Source organism: Triplophysa rosa, linkage group LG17 (assembly GCF_024868665.1).
Source record: "Triplophysa rosa linkage group LG17, Trosa_1v2, whole genome shotgun sequence".
Classification (NCBI taxonomy): domain Eukaryota; kingdom Metazoa; phylum Chordata; class Actinopteri; order Cypriniformes; family Nemacheilidae; genus Triplophysa; species Triplophysa rosa.
Window position 1 is genome coordinate 17696348 of NC_079906.1, and position 18913 is coordinate 17715260.

At 40.8% G+C, this 18913-nt stretch overlaps 1 protein-coding gene across 1 annotated transcript in view; it reads right to left on the reverse strand.

Moving 5' to 3' along the window:
• The window catches only part of agbl4 (AGBL carboxypeptidase 4), a 287406-nt gene that overhangs the window by 256491 nt on the left and 12002 nt on the right, over nucleotides 1-18913 (reverse strand). Inside the window, exon 3 of the mRNA XM_057357635.1 lies at nucleotides 7698-7822. Within this exon, the coding sequence (XP_057213618.1) occupies nucleotides 7698-7822 (125 nt within the window). The remainder of the gene's footprint in view (nucleotides 1-7697; nucleotides 7823-18913) is intronic.

Sequence of the window (18913 nt, forward strand, 5' to 3'; positions counted from 1 at the left end):
TGCTTTGTCTACAGGGTTTCTTATTGGTAGGCAGAGAATAGAAAGCTGAAGTGAGCAGATAGCAGCTACACACCTTTCTATGAAATCCATCACCGCAGCCCCCCCACCCACCCCCCCCATTGTAAATAAACACAGATATAACATCAAGAGAACAATTTAGAGAGTAATTAACGGCAAAGAACAAACAGTGTGGTTAGAGGGGGGCACGGTGTTGATTGAATTAAGCACACAAACAGAAACAAAAGCCGCAACAAACCATCAGTGTGCCGCTGCTCACCGGCTTATCTTTGTTTAATAAACTGCAGACTCCCTGAATGCTAGTCAGCATAATGAATCTGACTTGGGCAGAGGTTCTAAAGGGCCCCAAAGAGTCTATAGCCTCAGCTTTCACATTCAGCACACTGGGGCCGCAATAGGTTACAACAAAGAGATAGGGAGACGCAGAGCATTGAGAGAGAGAACGAGTGGGAGAAAAACCGAAAGACAGACACAGTCTGTGCAGATGCCTCCTGTTTAAAAACAATGGCCTAATTACAACATTTATAACCCCAGAATTCTGGAATTGAATTTAGCCTCGACTTAAGGAGTATGCTGGCATGAAAAGACTATTTGATTAGAGCAGCAGTTGTTTCATTTTAGGCGCAGCAGATTGCCGAGCATCTCTATCCGGCTGCGCAATCTGTATTCATTACGGCCTGTAAAAGGATGATCCTCGGCCTGCCGTGCGTGCGTTCGTCCAGATGCGCAGCGCTCTGCGTGGCCCCTGCCATTCCCTTACAACGCGTCCCGCTAGCTGCGCCAGGCAAAGCAGCCGCCAAATTCAGCCTTTTAGCCACTCAAAAGGACACCGTAGGCTCCCTCCCCTACCCAGCAGAGGTCTTTATCAAAAAGTCCTGATGCTGAGGCATGAGATGTTTGGGTCTTTTAATGTATATAAATGGGCCACCTGCCCGGCTGGTTGGTGTTTTAGAGGAGTAGACGCTGTGGATGTAATCAGATGCTTTCGTGTTGGCAGGGGGTCCTCACATGGCACACTCTCCGTCCTCCCCGCAGAGGGAGTGTATTGGGCTCCGTATGGAGCGCAGATGCACCAGCCATCCGGATGATCGCCGCGGAGCCGAGGTGCTGCTGGAGCCGCTCTGTGCAGCGTGCTTAGATATCTGTGAAATGAGCTTCCTGTGCAGATCCCCCGGCAGCCCGGCCAAATCACAGTACATTAGCCACATTAGCCGCTTGTATAGCAAGACTGTAAATAGACACGCCATATTGGAAAGAAACACCCTGCTTGTGTGACCACATTAGCAATGGCTTGGATTGATCGCAAAACAAAGCTGGTGCCTAATAGGAATGTTTTTCTGAATGAGTAAAGCATATCTGCCCTAAGAAAATTCGACTTTAATATTCGGTTCTACTTCCTGCCGTTTTAAAACAAAATATTACACATAATAACGAAAAATATACTCAAAACAGACTGACACTCACATTAGTGAGTATTATATTCTTACTATTATTTTCTAAAGATGCTTAGCAAGAAAGTGGTTTGCTATGTTAGCATATACCAAATATGTCTGTGAAGGCTCCAGCAGGAGATTTTCAACCTGCGTGAGAACATAGAGGTCTACGTCTTGCTGGTTGAGCTACTTTACCTAAATTACAGGTGTAATCCTCAAACAACCTCACCAAGGGCTGAACAGGACCCCTGCCACATCCCAGACATCTGTTCTCTTTTTCCACCCCCTCTGGAGAAATCGCTAAGAAACGGTGGGCAGAAGGATGACAAGGAAACGGCTTAAAAGCACTTTCACACAAGCTGGGAGAAAATATCATCCAACTACACAAAGACGCAGAAGAGACAAATGTAAATAGAAATTATGTTTTTTAGTTTGTTGTTTTGCTTTATTGTGGAATTAAGTCTTAAAGACACATGAAACAGTGTTTGCAACACATATAACTGTCATAACGTCGTGTCTTTGAAGTGAAAGCTTGTGTTACATCAACAGTAAAGCTGACATTTAAAGGAGTCATATGACACGGCTAAAACGAATATTATCATTCAAAAACGCTGTATGTTCCACATAAAGTGCTTGTTTATATCTCTTCTTTGCCCCGCCTCTCTGAAACGCGCAGATTTTAACAAAGCTCATTGCTCTGAAAAGCGAGGTATGCTATGATTGGCCAGTTCACCAGTGCGTAGTGATTGGTCGAATACTGCAAGCGTGTGATGGAAATGTAACGCCTCTTACCATATTTGGAACATCAGGTTCCAAAGCAATTGTACTGACAGGTACTAACTTGCGTATACATTTGGGCAGTCCTAGTCAAGTCATACCACGAACTGACGTAGATTTGTGGGGGTGTGGTTACACGAGGCATTTCAAGCAGGTCTGGGTGAGCATTCGCTTTTAGATAGAATGCATCTTTTGTTCCGACACTTTCATTTTTGGAATTTTACGTGTCTAATACGTGCATGGGCAACTTATAACACACCAAAGACACAGAAAAACACGTGTTCGTGCCATATGACCCCTTTAAGAGGTTGTGTAAGTTATGACACTAAAATGAAATCATTCGAGGAATGGGTACTCTTAAGAATCTTAAACACCGATGAATTTAATGCAAAAAGATATAATAATATTATTTGGCCAGATATTTATATAACCCTAGCAAAAAATTCAGCTGTAAAAAAAGGCAGATATGTTATCATTTATTGACCCTTGTGTTGTTCAAAACCTCTATATCTACGGAACACAGAAGATATTTTAAGAATTGTCTTAGTGGTCACAGTGGAAGTTAATGGGGCCAATGCTGTTTGCTCACCAACGTTATCGTTCTTTAAATTACTTTTATGTGTGAAACCCAAAGATGAAAACTCATTAAAGTCATTATTTGCACACCCTCTTGTCATTTCAATCCTGTATGGCTTTCTTTTTTCTTTCTTTCTTCAGAATGTTGATAACCGAACAACGGCGGTAACCATTTACTTCTATTGTACGGACACAAAACCAATGCAAAGCAATGTTACCAACATTCTTTAAATATCTTCTTTTGTGTTCTGCATAAGAAAGACATACAGGTTCAAAATGATACAAGAGTGTGTAAATTTTCATTTTTAGGTTAACTATGCCTTTAAGTACATAAAAAAAAAATATTTTAAAGATGGTACTGCGGATGAGACTATTGCTGGGTTGTATTGTATGACTGTATGACATTATATCTGTAGCAGGGGGGAAACAGACAATTGATACCTTTTTGATTATAACAGGAGCATTTTAATTTTGACATGTCAAGACATGCTACTTCTCCCTAGTGTAAAAAATATAACTGCAAGTTGACTGTGGTTGCCAAGCAACTTTGCAACTTGCTGCATTAATATAGATTTCAACTGATGTATGGTCCCAGGTGTGCATATATCGTTTTAAAACGTGGCTCAGGCTCATACTTAATGCCCCGGTTTCACAGACAAGGCTTAAGGCTAGTCCCAGACTAAAATGAATTTCGAGCTGTCTTAACTAAAAAAACTTGCCCTGACATATCTTAAAAAATGTTAGTGCCATTGTTTTGTTTCAAGATACACATCAGTAATGTTTTTTTCTAAGGCATTTTTATAAAAGTGACATAAATATCAACTAAGGCTTAGTCCTGGCTTAAGCTAAGCCGTGTCTGTGAAACCGGGCCTAAATGTCGTAAATTCTGATTTTACATGTTTACTTTTGTGTGGAGACCACTGGATGTCCTCTAACTCTACACTTCACACAAACAAACATTCACACACAGATACACAAACGGCACCGTCCATGACCACACTGATCTTGCCTGAATCCTCTAGAGACAGAGCTGCAGACATTCACTGCCCCTCCCATCATTCTCCTCAGTCCAGTCTGAAGGACACCAGAAGGGTTAAATGTCCCTGTAAGAACACACAATGTTGCCTGAGCCTGTGTGTGTGTGTGTGTGTGTGTGTGTGTGTGTGTGTGTGTGTGTGTGTGCATGTGTGTGTGCGTGCGTGTGTGCGGTGCGCTGCGTGTGCTGTGTGTGTGTGTGTGTGCTGTGTGTGTGTGTGTGTGTGTGTGTGTGTGTGTTTAAGCTCTCGAGTGAGCAGAGGAAGTGTTGCATTGTGTGTGTGTGTGTGTGTGTGTGTGTGTGTGTGTGCGTGTGTGTGTGTGTGTGCGTGTGTGCGTGCGTGTGCGTGTGTTAGAGTCCATTATGCAGGTTTACAGAGTCAGAGGCTGGGCTGAGCCAAAGAGCTGATATTACACAGCACAACCTCCAGCAGCCTTCCCAGAACACACGGCCAAGATCACTTAGCACACGCCCATTCCCACAAATCTCTCTTACACACACACACACACACACACACATGCACACACAGGCTGAGACCATCACATTCACACACTCACATAGACAACCATATAGCCACACATTTACTAAGATGGACACACACACACACACACGTTAATGCTAGCGTTAATACAAACACACACACAAAAATGCTATTTATGATACAAGCATATACCTGCTCCACCAATTCCCCACCACTCCAACAGAAAAATCAATATACATCTCATCCATTACAGCACTCACGGATGGGTCAAGATCTCTCCTCCCATCTACCTCTCTCTCTTTTCTCTGCTTCATCTGTTCCTTTCTTTGTGCAGATACAAGACGTCAAAATGTTTATACTTCACCGCCGTCACTCTGATGAGCTAATAGCAGTATTTGACTCTCGTACTGAGCGCATGGGGAAGAAACACACTTAAATGACATTAATTAGGAACATCATAAAATGAATCTCAAAGTACTTCTGTCTACGTTCAGAAATATGGAGAGGAGAGGAGAGGAGAGGAGAGGAGAGGAGAGGAGAGGAGGAAGGAAGGAAGGAAGGAAGGAAGGAAAGAAAGAAAGAAAGAAAGAAAGAAAGAAAGAAAGAAAGAAAGAAAGAAAGAAAGAAAGAAAGAAAGAAAGAAAGAAAGAAAGAAAGAAAGAAAGAAAAGAAAGAAAGAAAGAAAGAAAGAAAGAAAGAAAGAAAGAAAGAAAGAAAGAAAGAAAGAAAGAAAGAAAGGAAAGTACAAAGTACAAAGTACAGTACAAATTAAATTAAACTAAACAAAAAAAAACATGCAATATTCCATTGTGACTCAGATATTGATAAGGCCCACAGCAAAACGACTGTAATTTAAAAAGCTTCAAGATATAAAACATAATAGATATACAGAGAGATGCCATTGACAAAAAGGAATAAGAATAGATTTACAGCAGCCTAAGAACATTCCAGATATATTGTCAAGCTTGAGCTTTAAAATGTTAGCAAAAGTGAAACTATAAAATCACTCTCCTTTCTCCAATATACTTTTTGGATGAGAATTAAAGCAATGACTTCATAACGGCAGCACGCGATTACAGTGATCAATTTTAATAGCGGTTACAAACACCGCCCACTGCAAAATAATTAACCCGCATCATTCCCCCAGCTTCATGAGAGGGAGGGATTCCAGGTTCTGAGGTACCAGAACTAAAACACATCTATCCATCATAAAAACGCCATAGTCCATTTCCACAAATCCGCTAAGCTGATATGAAATGATGAGAAAACCAAATCTGTTGCACCAGCTCACATTTACTTCAATATGATCATCTCAGCTTCAGTATCAAGGACTTCAACTGCTTCCCGTTTCCCCACTCTTGCAAAAGAGTTTGCGGTTGTGCGCAAAACAAAACATGCATCTCTCCTCGCGCCCAACCTTATGGGCTTTCCATTTCAGTCCACTTAAATTTCAACTATTCAGTTATTATTTTGCTTATTTGTGTTCTTTTTCGCCTAAAAATGCGCTGGCCAATCACATCACAAGGAGTTTTCGTCTGTGTTTTCCACACATGCACACCAACCATCCCCACCAAACAAACTCCATTTTGCTAAAACCCCTGCCCCCACCTCCTCCCACTGAAGTAGATTAAATTCACACTAGTCCTCATTTTAAACGGAAATTGGATTGATAGAGGAAAGATTACGGCGAGAGAGGGCAAGGTGGTGACAGCGGGAGAGAGAAATGGGTAGCGTCGGCGTCAACAAAGCACCTCAAAAGCTAATAGTGTAAATGTTTCCTTTTGCCACCTGTAGTGTGTTTGCTGTGTGTTTTCTTCCCCTCCCTGATCCTTTTTTTTGCCACAGCAGCAAATATCCTGTTGGCGCAGAGTGATATCTGGCCCTAAAATCGATCAGACTCCCAGGCTAGGGCTTCCATTCAACTCTTGCCCATAAAATTTGATTAGCGCTGACTGTAGCACTGGAGGGAGATGAGCTGATAGAGCCAGGCTACAGACAGCAGCCTCACACAATTTTATCTACTCGCTCTCTCGCCGTCACACATTATATTTTGTCTCGCTTTATATATCTTTGTAAAGCACTTCCTATTAATAACAGCTCGTCTCTCTCTCTCGCTGTCTCACTATCTTGCTTGTCCCCACGCTATGTGCGATCCTTGTGTAGAGGTATCCAAGATCGATAAGATACCCACTGCATGTTTATTTTGTCCCTCCCATCTTAGTGTAAACGGTCCTTCACCTATTAAACAAAAATGACAGCTCTGATGAGCATTTACAAAACTGAACAACTGCAGCCCAGCCCAGCCAGCTGGACCTTCCAGCAGACACGCCCTTTATACCCACATATCACTGTGGCATGTGACCATTCCTCTCAACCAATGACATTATCCTGAGCTTACGAGTGGATAGTGTCTGTCTGCTGGGCTGTGACAAGAGAACAGCAAAAAAAAGAAAAAAAAAGATCAAGACGGGCTTGGAGCTAAACAACAAAGTTTGTCATTTTGACTTGTGTGCACTGCAGGGTTGTGTGTTTCTGGGGAGGGACACCTCAATTTATTGTTTATTTAGATCCAAACTATATGCTGATATGTCAGAAGACGTAAAAAAGGGAAAAACTTTTTTAACAGTAACTAAATCATAAAATTCGGCTGCATAATCCATATGCAAGATTGTGAATTGCACTGTGCATTGTTACACACGTTTTCTGCCGGCTGTCATCATTCTTTTCATGACACTCTAAAACAACGCAAACAACACGTGCCAATAAACTGCTATCAGCAGACGCAATTCAATCTTTGTGAAATCCCCCCATCGCGTATTAAGCCATCTGTGCCTAACTTGTGCACCTAGAAGTCTCTATAAATTGATTACAGGCATGAACTGGCACTTAAGCGTCACGCTTCCGCAGAAAGTAATTTACATTCATGTAAGCCTGCGTGATTTAAGATTCATTTGCGATATCGATTCTTCCAGGAGCCCGAGATGTCATTTAAAGCATCCGTCATCCTATCTACTGAGAATTTACATCAGCATTAGCAATGAATTTATTGGGCTGCTAATTGTCTGCTGTTGGGGCGGTGAGGAGTCTGAGTGGGTGACACTTTTGGAACTTTTGGAAAATCATCGATGTAATAATGACAGGTGGACGTCACTTTCAATACTGCATGACATTTAAACTTTTCAGGCAGCTTCACCCAGTCACTTGCATCATATTTGTTTGTTGGAAAAAGTCAAAAAATATTTTCAAAGAGCAATGAAGTACTCAAATCATACTACCCAAATTAAATTATTAATTGCATAGCGGCTATTCATGGGGGTCTGATAAGATATCTCTGAGGAGGAAGTGTGAGGTCTCTGCACAGGTGTGGTGGACTCACCTGGGTCTCTCGAACATTTTCCACTGTGAAGTTAAACCACACCCTGAAGCGTGGGTTACACGTGTCAGGCCTAATGAAGAGATCAAACTCGAATTCACTGATGTAGTCAACACGGCCCAAGTTACCTAAAGAAAGAAAGAGAGATACATTTTTAGGTAGCCTACATTTCAATTCTCTACTTTCTCGACCAGCTCCTTAAATGTGCATAAAGAAAAAAAATTGCAATATTTGAAAATATGTTGATTTTTAGCTTTACCCTGCAGACCAGCCCGGACAGATGAGACACTAAGACAGATTTCCAAGACGAATAATCAACTGGACTATAATTCTGTAGGGATCCAAGTGCTGTGTGTGTGATGTGCTGTACATAGTATTTCATTTATGTAAAGTAAAATACTGTGTGGCAGTCTAACCTTTTCTTTTCCTCATTTTGACACACACACACATGCACACAGTCTTGCTGGGTGGGATGGAGGAAGTCAGGCGCTTGGCAGTCGGTCAGGTGACGACTAGACAGCTTTGGTAGCAGATCGCAGAATAACAAGCCTCAACATGGCTGCCGCAAACAAATAAATAATAACAAACCAGAAAAGATGCTTTGTTGTTAACGTATTATTTTGCAGGCCCCACACAAATGTCAAACAGCCGGTTAGAAAGTAATACACTTCAAGCAGACTAATGGGAACAAAGGGAATGTTCTGAATCCTTCATAATTATGTCAGGGACAACACAAGGAAAAAAGGGTTCAGTCAACAGCTGCATGTTGAGACCTTTTAACACCTATGCTTTCTTTGCTATTGTAAAATCACTCTTTGAAACTAAAGATTGTGGTGAGTAATTACCACAACAATAAAGTTAATGAAGTAGCGTGGCATAGCAGTTAAAGTTTCAGGGATGGTAACTGAGGCCACGTTTACACGATGAAATACGGAAAAGTTTTTCCTTTGCGTTTTTGAAAAGTTTCACGTACACATGACAGCGTTATCAAACTGTCTGCATTTACACGGATCCAGGAAAGCAGATAAAACCGCTGTAGTATGCACGCCAGGCCAGTGGATGGCGATGTTGTTGTGTATAGAAACCGGGCGTGCCTTTGCGCATACACATGCACAGTAGTCTGGCGTAAATAGTAAATAGTGTGTCTCCGCTGGTCTCATTGGTGCAGCAAATCCACATTTTGCTGGGGAAACGTTAATACATAGTCGAGCAGCGAGAGCTCGCAGTACGGGAAGCCGCCATATGGTTTTTTCTATACTCGCGCGTAATACGCATGCGCGAGACGTCATCATTTTCAGAAAGTTCCATCTTGCAGTTTACATGGAAAGGAAAACTGCAGCGTTTTCAAAAGTTTACGTTTTCAGTCCCCTAAAACGCCGTTTCCGTGTAAACGGACAGCCAAAAGGCATAAATGTTTTTGCGGTTTCACTTGAAAACGGTCTCGTGTAAACGGCCTCTGAAACATTGTTGGTTTGCACCCTGCAATCCATTAGCTTTTACTAATGCTTACCATTGTACTTTTAAAGTGATAGTTCACCCAAACATGAAAATTCTGTTCCAATTTACTCAACCTTTTGTCATTTCAAATCTGTATGACTTTCTTTCTTCCGCAGAACACAAAAGATATTTTGAAGAAAGTTGGTAACCGAACAGCGCCAGCACCCATTCACTTCCATTGTATGGACACGAAACCAAATGCAAGTGAATGGGTGCCGTCACTGTTTGGTTACCAACATTCTTCAAAATATCTTCTATTATGTTCTGCGGAAGAAAGAAAGTCATACAGGTTTGAAATGACAAGAGGGTGAGTAAATCATGGCAGAATTTTCATTTTTGGGTGAACTGTCACTTTAAGCAAAAACATGAAATATCTTAAAGTGACAGTCAAAAATGAAAATTCTGTCATCATTTACTCACCCTCAGGTTGTTCCAAACCTGTATAAATTAATGTTTCTGCTGAAAAAAAACATTTTTTCAGCTGAACACAAAGGAAGATATTTGGAAGAACGTAGGTAACCAAACAGATCTCATCCTCTTTTACTGCCATAGTAGGGAATAAATACTATATGAGTCAATGGGGGGTGAGATCTGTTTGGTTCCTGACATTATTCCAAATATCTTCCTTTGTGTTTAGCAGAAGAAGAAAAAATGTATATAGGTTTGGAACAATCTGAGGGTAAGTAAATGATGACGGAATTTTCATTTTTTGAGTGAAATCCCTTTAACACATGCAGTTTACATCTCTACCCGTGTGCCATGCATATTTGTGGTCCATCGTTTATATATCAACAAAAACGTTTTTCTTATCAGAAAACTAGCATACAGATGGTCTTAAAACTAAAAGTCAAACTTTTTATTTCATGGGATCTTTACTCTCAGCCTCTCCAGAGGTTTTTTCACTGTAAGTGTCCTATAGGTCACGTCTGATGGATAACTACTTACTAAATTTGTGAAATGCTGCACTGTATGGGACCTATGGGAACAAGAGTTCATTTATAAAGCTGGATCAACAGGAACGGGGGTGGGGGGAAATGCATCTGGCCCTGCTCATGCGGTCTGCGTTAAGGGAAAAAAGTGTGGAAGTCACCGCCTGGTGGAAGCCAGCTCAGAGCTAATTACTGACAGATGGAGTGACCACCATTCCGTCACACCAGAGCCCAGCAGAGCTTCATCCTTCTGCCAGAACACAGCCCCATCTCCACCAGACACGCATTCCCAACATTCCTAAACTCCTCGCAAACTCACTTTGCCCGTCAACAATCCAGCGGGTTTGGCCTCTCTCAGGCTGAAACGGTAAAGTGTAAAGTTCATCCTGAAGTTTTAACTTCCTGAAGTTCGATTTAGCTCAATAACAATTTTCTTGGAACAGGCAGCAGAAAAGAGATTCTAAATAAAACATTATGAAAACCTGTCACTTTTTTCTGAAACATAGAAGTTTATGTAAATTAATTTATATACAGTACTTCTATCCATTTTCTGAATAGCTGCCCAATGGTTCTAATGGACGCTGGCTCTTTCTTCCAGTGTGTTGGGTACAGATTGATAATGCTCTCCAGATGAAATGGATATTGGCACTTTAGCTGATTAAAGTCACTTTCGTTTAAACACAAATCTCCAGTAGAAGGAATCTGACTATGACAGCAGTAGAGTACTCTTGACAGAAAGGCATTTTTTTATAGATTATCAGACAACTATTGCAAAGGTCAATGAGTGCCCTTTATAAACATATCCAAATGAAATGGAAAGGTCCATGTGTAACTCAAACATGACATGTAGCTGAGAGAAATTGAATTAAATTTCATGTGTGGATCAATAGATGTGTTTTGCAATGTTTTCTGAATGTGTGTCTTCTCATGCAAGGGCTGGGGATTGATAGCGACATTTTAGCTTCTGTATGATACCAGCCTTTGTTATCAACAGCAAATCGACTGCAACTACTAAACAGCCTCGGGGAACTGATAAAAGAAACTACGCCAGCCAATATGTTCAATATTTCAATAATTAAAAATATTGAACTAATACTTTACAGCACAAGCATACCAAACAACCCTAGGGCGCATCCCTCTTAAAAGGAGGCATATAGATGAACTTAATCTGCTTTTAAATCCAAAACCTCCAGGGCAGCCAAGAACAAGATTTATTGCCATTTCTTATTCTCCTTCATATCTAAACGTGAATGACAGTTGTGAGATCCCACAAGCAGTGATAGGGCCCACACTGCAGCTCTCAGTGGCTGAAAAGAGCCAAGTCAAACGCACTTTACCAAGAATAACATCTGTTTTACAGCACTAACATGTATTTTTTATACATCAGTCAACCATACAGAGAAACAGAGAAAGGATCAGAAGCTAAGCCAGTCAGTGGATGAGAAAGAGGGAGGGAGAGTGAAAGAGAGCGAATGGAAGATTGGTGGTTGCACCTGCTCCAGACAGATGTGCACGCTAATTCATCATTCATCCATTCCAGCACATTAACCGTTTACGCCACTTTTAGCATCAAATATTGGCCATCGACGTGCAGTAACAGTGATCCAGTGATTTGGTCATAATTGTGAGAGTTTAATTGGATGAGATAAGATATCTCAAGGTTTTCATGTAATTATAATACTAGCTACAATTAGCATATGAAAAAGGTTGCCTAAACTTTGTAAAATTACAATATTTTCATGTGTATATTATATGCTTAATTTCAATAACTTTGTGATAATGATCTCCTCATAAATGCAGTAGTGGACTTGTGAACAGTCCTAAGTAAAAAAGGATACGATTAGGGTATATAACAATTAGGCTATTATAATATTATTTTAAAAGCAAAAAAAGAAAGCAGAAAGAAGGTTTAAAGGTCTAGTGTATCAAATTTAGCGTCATCTAGTGGTAAGGTTGCAAATTGCAACCAACGGCTCACTCCACCCCTCCCTTTCTAACGACTACGGTGGCTGACACAGGGCTAAGATGTTGTCACGCTTTCGCTTCTTTGCCGAAGGAGATAATGTATTTACGAAATGCACTCTGTAGAGCAGTTTGTCCTTTTAGGGCTACTGTAGAAACAACATGGCGAATTCCATGCAAGGGGACCCGAAGTGTATGTAGATAGAAATAGCTCGTTCTGAGGTAATAAAAACATTACGCTTCATTATGTAAGGTCTACACCTCTGAAGACATAGTTCTGAATATTACATTGCATTTCAATAGATCCTCCAAAAAGTTACACACAGCAGACAGCACCTTTACGTTTAACTTTAAACAAAGACATTGCTTTTGGAAACGCCACAATGTCTATCAAACCGCATTATGAATATATCTTTTTTTTTAAGTACAGTTATTTAGTTGTTTAGTACAGCTGTACCTCTCCTGAAGTTTAACTGGTTATGTCTGTACAGACACAAAACAGCACGCAGGTATTTCAGCACCAATGACAGCTCCTCAGAAAGTCGAAAGAAGTTGCTGTCCGTGGTTCTGACAGACCACTGCGGTTCTTTTCCTAACATGAGCTCAGTTCAAAACGCTTGGCTGGGTACTATGACTTACAAACTCCCAATCATTATTTTCCTCAATAAAGACTGCCCCTTTGATACCTGCTTGTGCAGAATTTCAATATCAATATAAGCGTACACGAATATGCTGAATTAGCAGCAACTGATTGATTAATTTCCTTCAATCTACTGCTGTTATGTAACATCCGCAGCCTTACGTTTGTGAAAAACACTCTTCAGGGCTTCAGGGCAACAAGTCTGAGCTCAGCTTGATAGGAGATGTTAATAATTTTAATTTTATGGTGCCTGACTCCAGAGTCACTCCATGATGAGCTGTAATCTACAACGCTTCGGCCCGCCCTAAACAAGCATAAGTACTAAAGCGAGAGGAGAGGTCCGGCCATCACAGCGTGGAGAACGAACACCATTTTGGACGACAGTACACTGACAACACAGATAATTCAATGTATAACCAGGGGAAGAAAAATCAATGACTGTATTTTAAGTTGTGTTCCTTGTAGTGTATGTGTGTGCTGGAGGAAGACAGCGTGTAGAAAAGAGCAAGCGAGTGAGAGAGAGCAGAAAAGAGAGAGTACATTTTTCAAATCTGGCGTGAGAATTTCATCTACATACACTGTCATTAGAGACATCTTTGTTTCTACAAGGCAGCGCTTACGATTTAACAAATTGGGATTTTGGCAAATAACGCAACATGCTCAGCTCAGTAGAGGACTGTATGGAGTTCAATGGGAATACAGACAGTGTTGTTTTTGTAGCCTGTTTGCTCTCACAAGAGGAGAGACATTTTCTCATTTATAGGGAGTTAATTCCCACTGTTATCAGCAAACTGAAATAAACATTCCATATAGAGAAAAGAGTGGGAGGTTGAATCATCTTATCTAGTGGCTTGTGCTTGCTTGCGTGTGTGTCTCATGTGGTTAACCTTGTTATAGATGTAGAAGAGAAAAGCAAATGGAGAATACGTATTAATGTAATGTGTTTGCTGTCTGGAGAAGCATGTGGGTGTTCTCCACTCATCTCGCACTGTTCCTTCCTTCCAGCTGTTCAATTCAGACACTTATTTCTAAAACATACACGTGGCCTACAATTGTCTCTCATATGATTTGACTTTCTATATTCTCTAGTTTGCAAGACTATATTAACATTGGAACAAAATCTAGAAACTTTGCACCAATACATGCCCTCCGAAAAAGTCTGGGATGTTTTAACCCATGGTTGGATAAAATACGAACCAAAATACGGTTGGATAAAACCCAACCGTTGGTTTAAAATAACCTAGAAAATGTCCATATTTGATCCATGGGCTGAAACCACCCATTATTTTGGATTCAAATAACCAGCATAACTTTATTCAAACCCAACGGTTGGGTTTGTCCATATTTTACCCAACCATGGGTTGAAACAATCCAGCAATTTTAAAGGCGCAGTTCTTAATTAACAGCGGCCACTAGCGTTGTATTATAGATTTGCCACGAATCGCTCAGTCCAAACACGACGGTGACCTCCGTTAATATTATAAAGACTTTCCAGCAGAGATGCGTTAAGACCCGCGGTACTGAGGCTTTTAGCAGAGATACTCATAGATATCTATGGAGATACTTTCCAGCAGAGAGACGTTGGAGAGAAAGATCGTCTTAAAATCACCCCCGAGGAGGTTGCTTTGATTCGGATCAGTATGTGAGTAACATATTAACATACCAAGAAATGTTGTTGTGTAATGTTAGCTGTGTGACGGAGAAGTTTTGAGCGTCATTGTTTATCTGGAACCACTTTAATATTGTACTCGTCCAGATACTGGAGAGAGAGAGAGCGAGAGCGCGCTGTAGCTGAATCTGGAGAGCGAGCGAGAGCGCGTTTTACTCTTTTACTCAATGATAAATAAACTTTCAGTTAATCCGCGGGTCACATGCGTTCCGCACCGGAGAGCACGATCCGTACCACGATACCACAGCGGAGAGGAAGAGAAAACGCGCGTTGTAGAGTTGTTTGTCCGTTTAGGGCTGCTGTACAAAACATGGCGGCGAATTCAATGTACTGTATGTAGGCCCGCTCTGTATGTAGATATAAACAGCTTATTCTAAGGTATTACAAACTTAATGGTTCATTACGTAAGGTCTTTATACACCTCTGAAGAAATAGTTTTCTATATTATATTGTATTTCTGTCAATAGATCCTCCTAAAAATGCCGTATTGTTCCTTTAACAGAGTGTAATAAAATTACTTGTTTCCAGGACAACATGCAAGAACATTTGGGTCCAACAGAGAGAAAAAACTGATACTGGAGGGCTATATCTTGTACATCAAACGTAGTATACAGCAATACGCAAAAAGGAAAGTGGACATCTTAAAAAATATATTGCTTCGATGTTAGGAATACAGTGATTTTTTAATGAGCAATGAGTCCTATAACATGTCATGCCATGATCCAACCATCATGAGACAAAACTTAGACAAACCACCATGTGGTGAGATGTGAGAGACTGAAAAGTTTTAGAGAAAGATGATCAAGACAATATGTATGTTGTAAAATCAGTAAAATGTTTATTTTGTTTGTTTTTAAATGGAAGTTTGTAAAAATTATTATCATGAATCAAATGTTCTGAATGGCTGCAATTTTGTTTCATGCAGCATTTGCTTTAATTGAAGGCAAAAATATGTTTCGACAACATGCCACATTTATCCCTGTTAGCTAAAATGCATTTATTTACATTGTTCAACACCTCATCGTAACAAGGCCGGTTAAGATGAAGTGTTAAATAATGTTAACAAATGCATTTCAGCTACAGTATACAAGAATACATAACAGCGAAAATCACACCTATTTGAACAGCTCTGAACAGAAAAGGCTACATTTCTCTTGCCTCAAATATGCTCTGTTTGGCTATGATGGTGTTGTTGTTGTTTTACACGAATTTCCTTTCAGTAAGGAGAAGAAAATTTCTTTGACGCCAGAAACACACCTATGGTTGGTAATACGGGTGAGGCTGTGTTATGCATATTACACGATTAGAAAACAATATAGATAAACACACCAGTTTGCTAACACACAACCATTATCTATTGACCAGCAGTACTGATAAATGACGTGACGTGGTGCATCTAGAGCATTCCAGGCACTGATAACAACACTGGACAGAGACATCTTTCAGCCTTTGTTTTTTTCTTCTGTAACAAACTGCATTGGAAATTAGAAGCGACTCCAGAGACTGGCCACCTCTTAAATGTGTTTTTGCCATGTGCTCCTTTTCATTATTGGAAAACACATCAGCCTCTCCCACGGGTGAGAATACCTGGATACAGACAACTGATAAAGCTGGAATTGATTCAAACCCCAGGAACGGTTCTGGTATCTGCCTCGAGACCTCCAGCCAAACTCTGCTCATGCAGTTTTTCCTCCTCTCTGTCTAAAGGCAAGGTGTCACCGAGGCAACATCAATCTCTCTCTCTGTCCCTCTTTTTATCTCTATCTCTCTTAAACTTTTTTTTCATGTTTTTATCGTTATATCTGGACAAGAATAGAGCCACGACCTCTAACTCTCAGCACGTCTGCAGCAGGTGTCAAAGCTGTGAAAACCTTCCCACTAGCATTTATCACAACACTAGCTGCGTTTCCATCCCCATTTCTGGAGTCCCATGAGAAGGGACGTGGCGTGCACGAGCGTGGGTTTAAGCTATGCATGCACTAGATGCTAATTAATGACATCAATTACGGAATGTCACCCAAATCACTAGGCTAGTCATTAAAATGTGACTAAATAGTAAAATAACCGTGTGCGTTAGCATTTGATCAAAAATGGGGTAGGGAATAAATGCAAGAGTAGTAATTGCTTGACATCTATCTTTTTGTAGGGGTACGCAGAATGTACGGCACGTGGCACGGTTTGCAGCCCGCATGCCTGGCAACAGTGATAAAGGGCCAATGAATCTGAGAAGGTTCAAATTTTCTCGCTGCCCTTGTATCGGTATTTCTCGAAGAAAAAGAGCCCAAAGCAAGTGTGTTCATTTCATAACAGTCGGTAGGTCACAGGGAGGCATTCACTGTGAAATGTACTAAATTGTACCATCGATCTCAGCCATGAAACACACTGGTGGTTGTGCAGCCCCAGACTGCTGGAAGCACTCTCTCTCTTAAAAGAGCCGCTCACGGCCGTCAGCAGCGGTCTTCCCTCGTCATCTCATTCTGGGGTTAACATTGTTACCCCTTCAAATCCACATTTAGATTATGTACTGCTTTGTTCTGGTTCCCTTTCATTTCGTTTCTTATCATTTCGGTAGCTGTACGGACTGAATCCTTAGTGGGTAAATAGCATTCACTTCAAATTTCATGCTATCGCTTTACGAGTTAATTATACGGAGCCCTACAAAGGACAAAAGAGGCTTTGCCAGCAGGACAACAGTCCAGGTCTTTTTTTTGTAGGCTGTTTTTAAGCTTTGTCTCTCTGTTTTCATCTCTCCCTAACACACTCCCTTTCTCTCTGTCGTTATCTCTTCCTCTAGTTCCTGCACTATATCCCTGGCACAGCAATAAGAATAATCTGTCCTGCGGAGAGTTGTGAGATAAAGACAGAAGGAGCTGAAGGGTCCTTGGTGAGCCTGTGGCGAAGAGAAGGTCAACAGTTCTGCTACGAGGGGTCTGTTATCAGGGTGGTAGCATCCTATTTGGGGAGAAGGCAGCCCTGTTTATTTACAGTTATTGTTCACTGTTGGTGTGCGCTGAAGTGCCTGAGGCTGATTGGTGTGTGATGGGAGGTGGGCACCAAAGGAAGAGCGAGAAACAGGGGAGCACAGAAATCAACTGCAACTCCAATAGGTCACCTATACGAGCAGGGGTGGTCTTCGTTATGAAAGACCTGAAATGTCAAAAGCAAACAAAAATCTAGATGAAATGCTGGCGTTGATCAATCTTCTTAAAGTGCAATATAACCTACAGGCTCAAGAGTGCTTTCACATTTACGAGTTAAAGGATAGTTCAACCAAAATGAACTTCTGTCATCATTTACTCACCCTCTTGTCATTTCAAATCTGTATGACTTTCTTCTGCAAAACACAAAAGAAGATATTTCGAAGAATGTTGATAACCACACAACGCCGGTGACCTTTGACTTGCATTAGTTTTGTGTCCATAAAATGTGAATGGGTGCCGCCATTGTTCAGAATGTTCACTTTTGAGTGAACTATCCTTTTAAACTCAACAAAGAAAATGTAGAAACACTTGCAAAATAAAGCACACGCGCATTCACTTTAACATTCATGTGAATGTCTTCACCTTCTGTTATAAGCAGCCGAACACACACTTCACAGCATCTGCCTGCAAGCCTACAAGTTAGTCCTACTGTGTACATGTTACGTAACCTAGTTAAAATTCACAGGCAAAGCCTATACCTTAGGATTTATAAATTACAGCATGCAGGCATCAAAGATATGTGAAATATATTCCATTAATAACATCAACAAACATTATATAATGCTTAAAAGATCATTAGTTAAAAAATCAAAAAGTTTCGAATGCATTAAAAACAGACGTGCATTTTCATTAAAATTACAAAGTTCCAAGTAGTTCTGTGTCAAGCATTATATAAAGTTGGTTAATGACTAAGACTGAAGTTCTTACAAAGTTAGCTGCTATTTTGCTGCCTGTCTGTAATTCTTTAGCGAGTCTTTTCATTAAAAAAGCCTGCTTCAACTTAGAGTCACAAGTAATCCTATAGAAAAATGTGAGTCTAACACAAAACCTGGTGCAAGAAAGCTTGTCTACTTTCAGTAACCAAGCTCAACCAATAGGCCTAGTTCTGGACTATACCAGTAATTCAGTTTGCAGTAAAAAAAGACTCCTCCAGCAAGAAACAGTCAGTGCTAAGGGCTTAGTAAACAGTGAGTCGATCCCCATACAATAGCAGGCTGTAACTAGTGCACATCTGGTCTGCACTGTTGTGTTGTGCAGCAGTGTGATAAAGACACAGTTGAATCAATAGAGTATAGCCATTGTGGACCAAGATGCCTGCAAAATGCCAGCATGACTTCTTGGCCACCACTAGCTAAAGACACAAAAATCTCTGAACGTACAAAAGCTTTTCAAACCAGGGAATTACATAAAGTGATGCTACTGTCAATGGCCTGATAGACTCACAATGAAATGAAAAGAACTGGGGGTTCAACTGCAAGCTGTTCAGAAATCTTGGCAGAAAATCTGTGCTCTTTCTTGCCTGCCTTTGCACACTCTAGCAA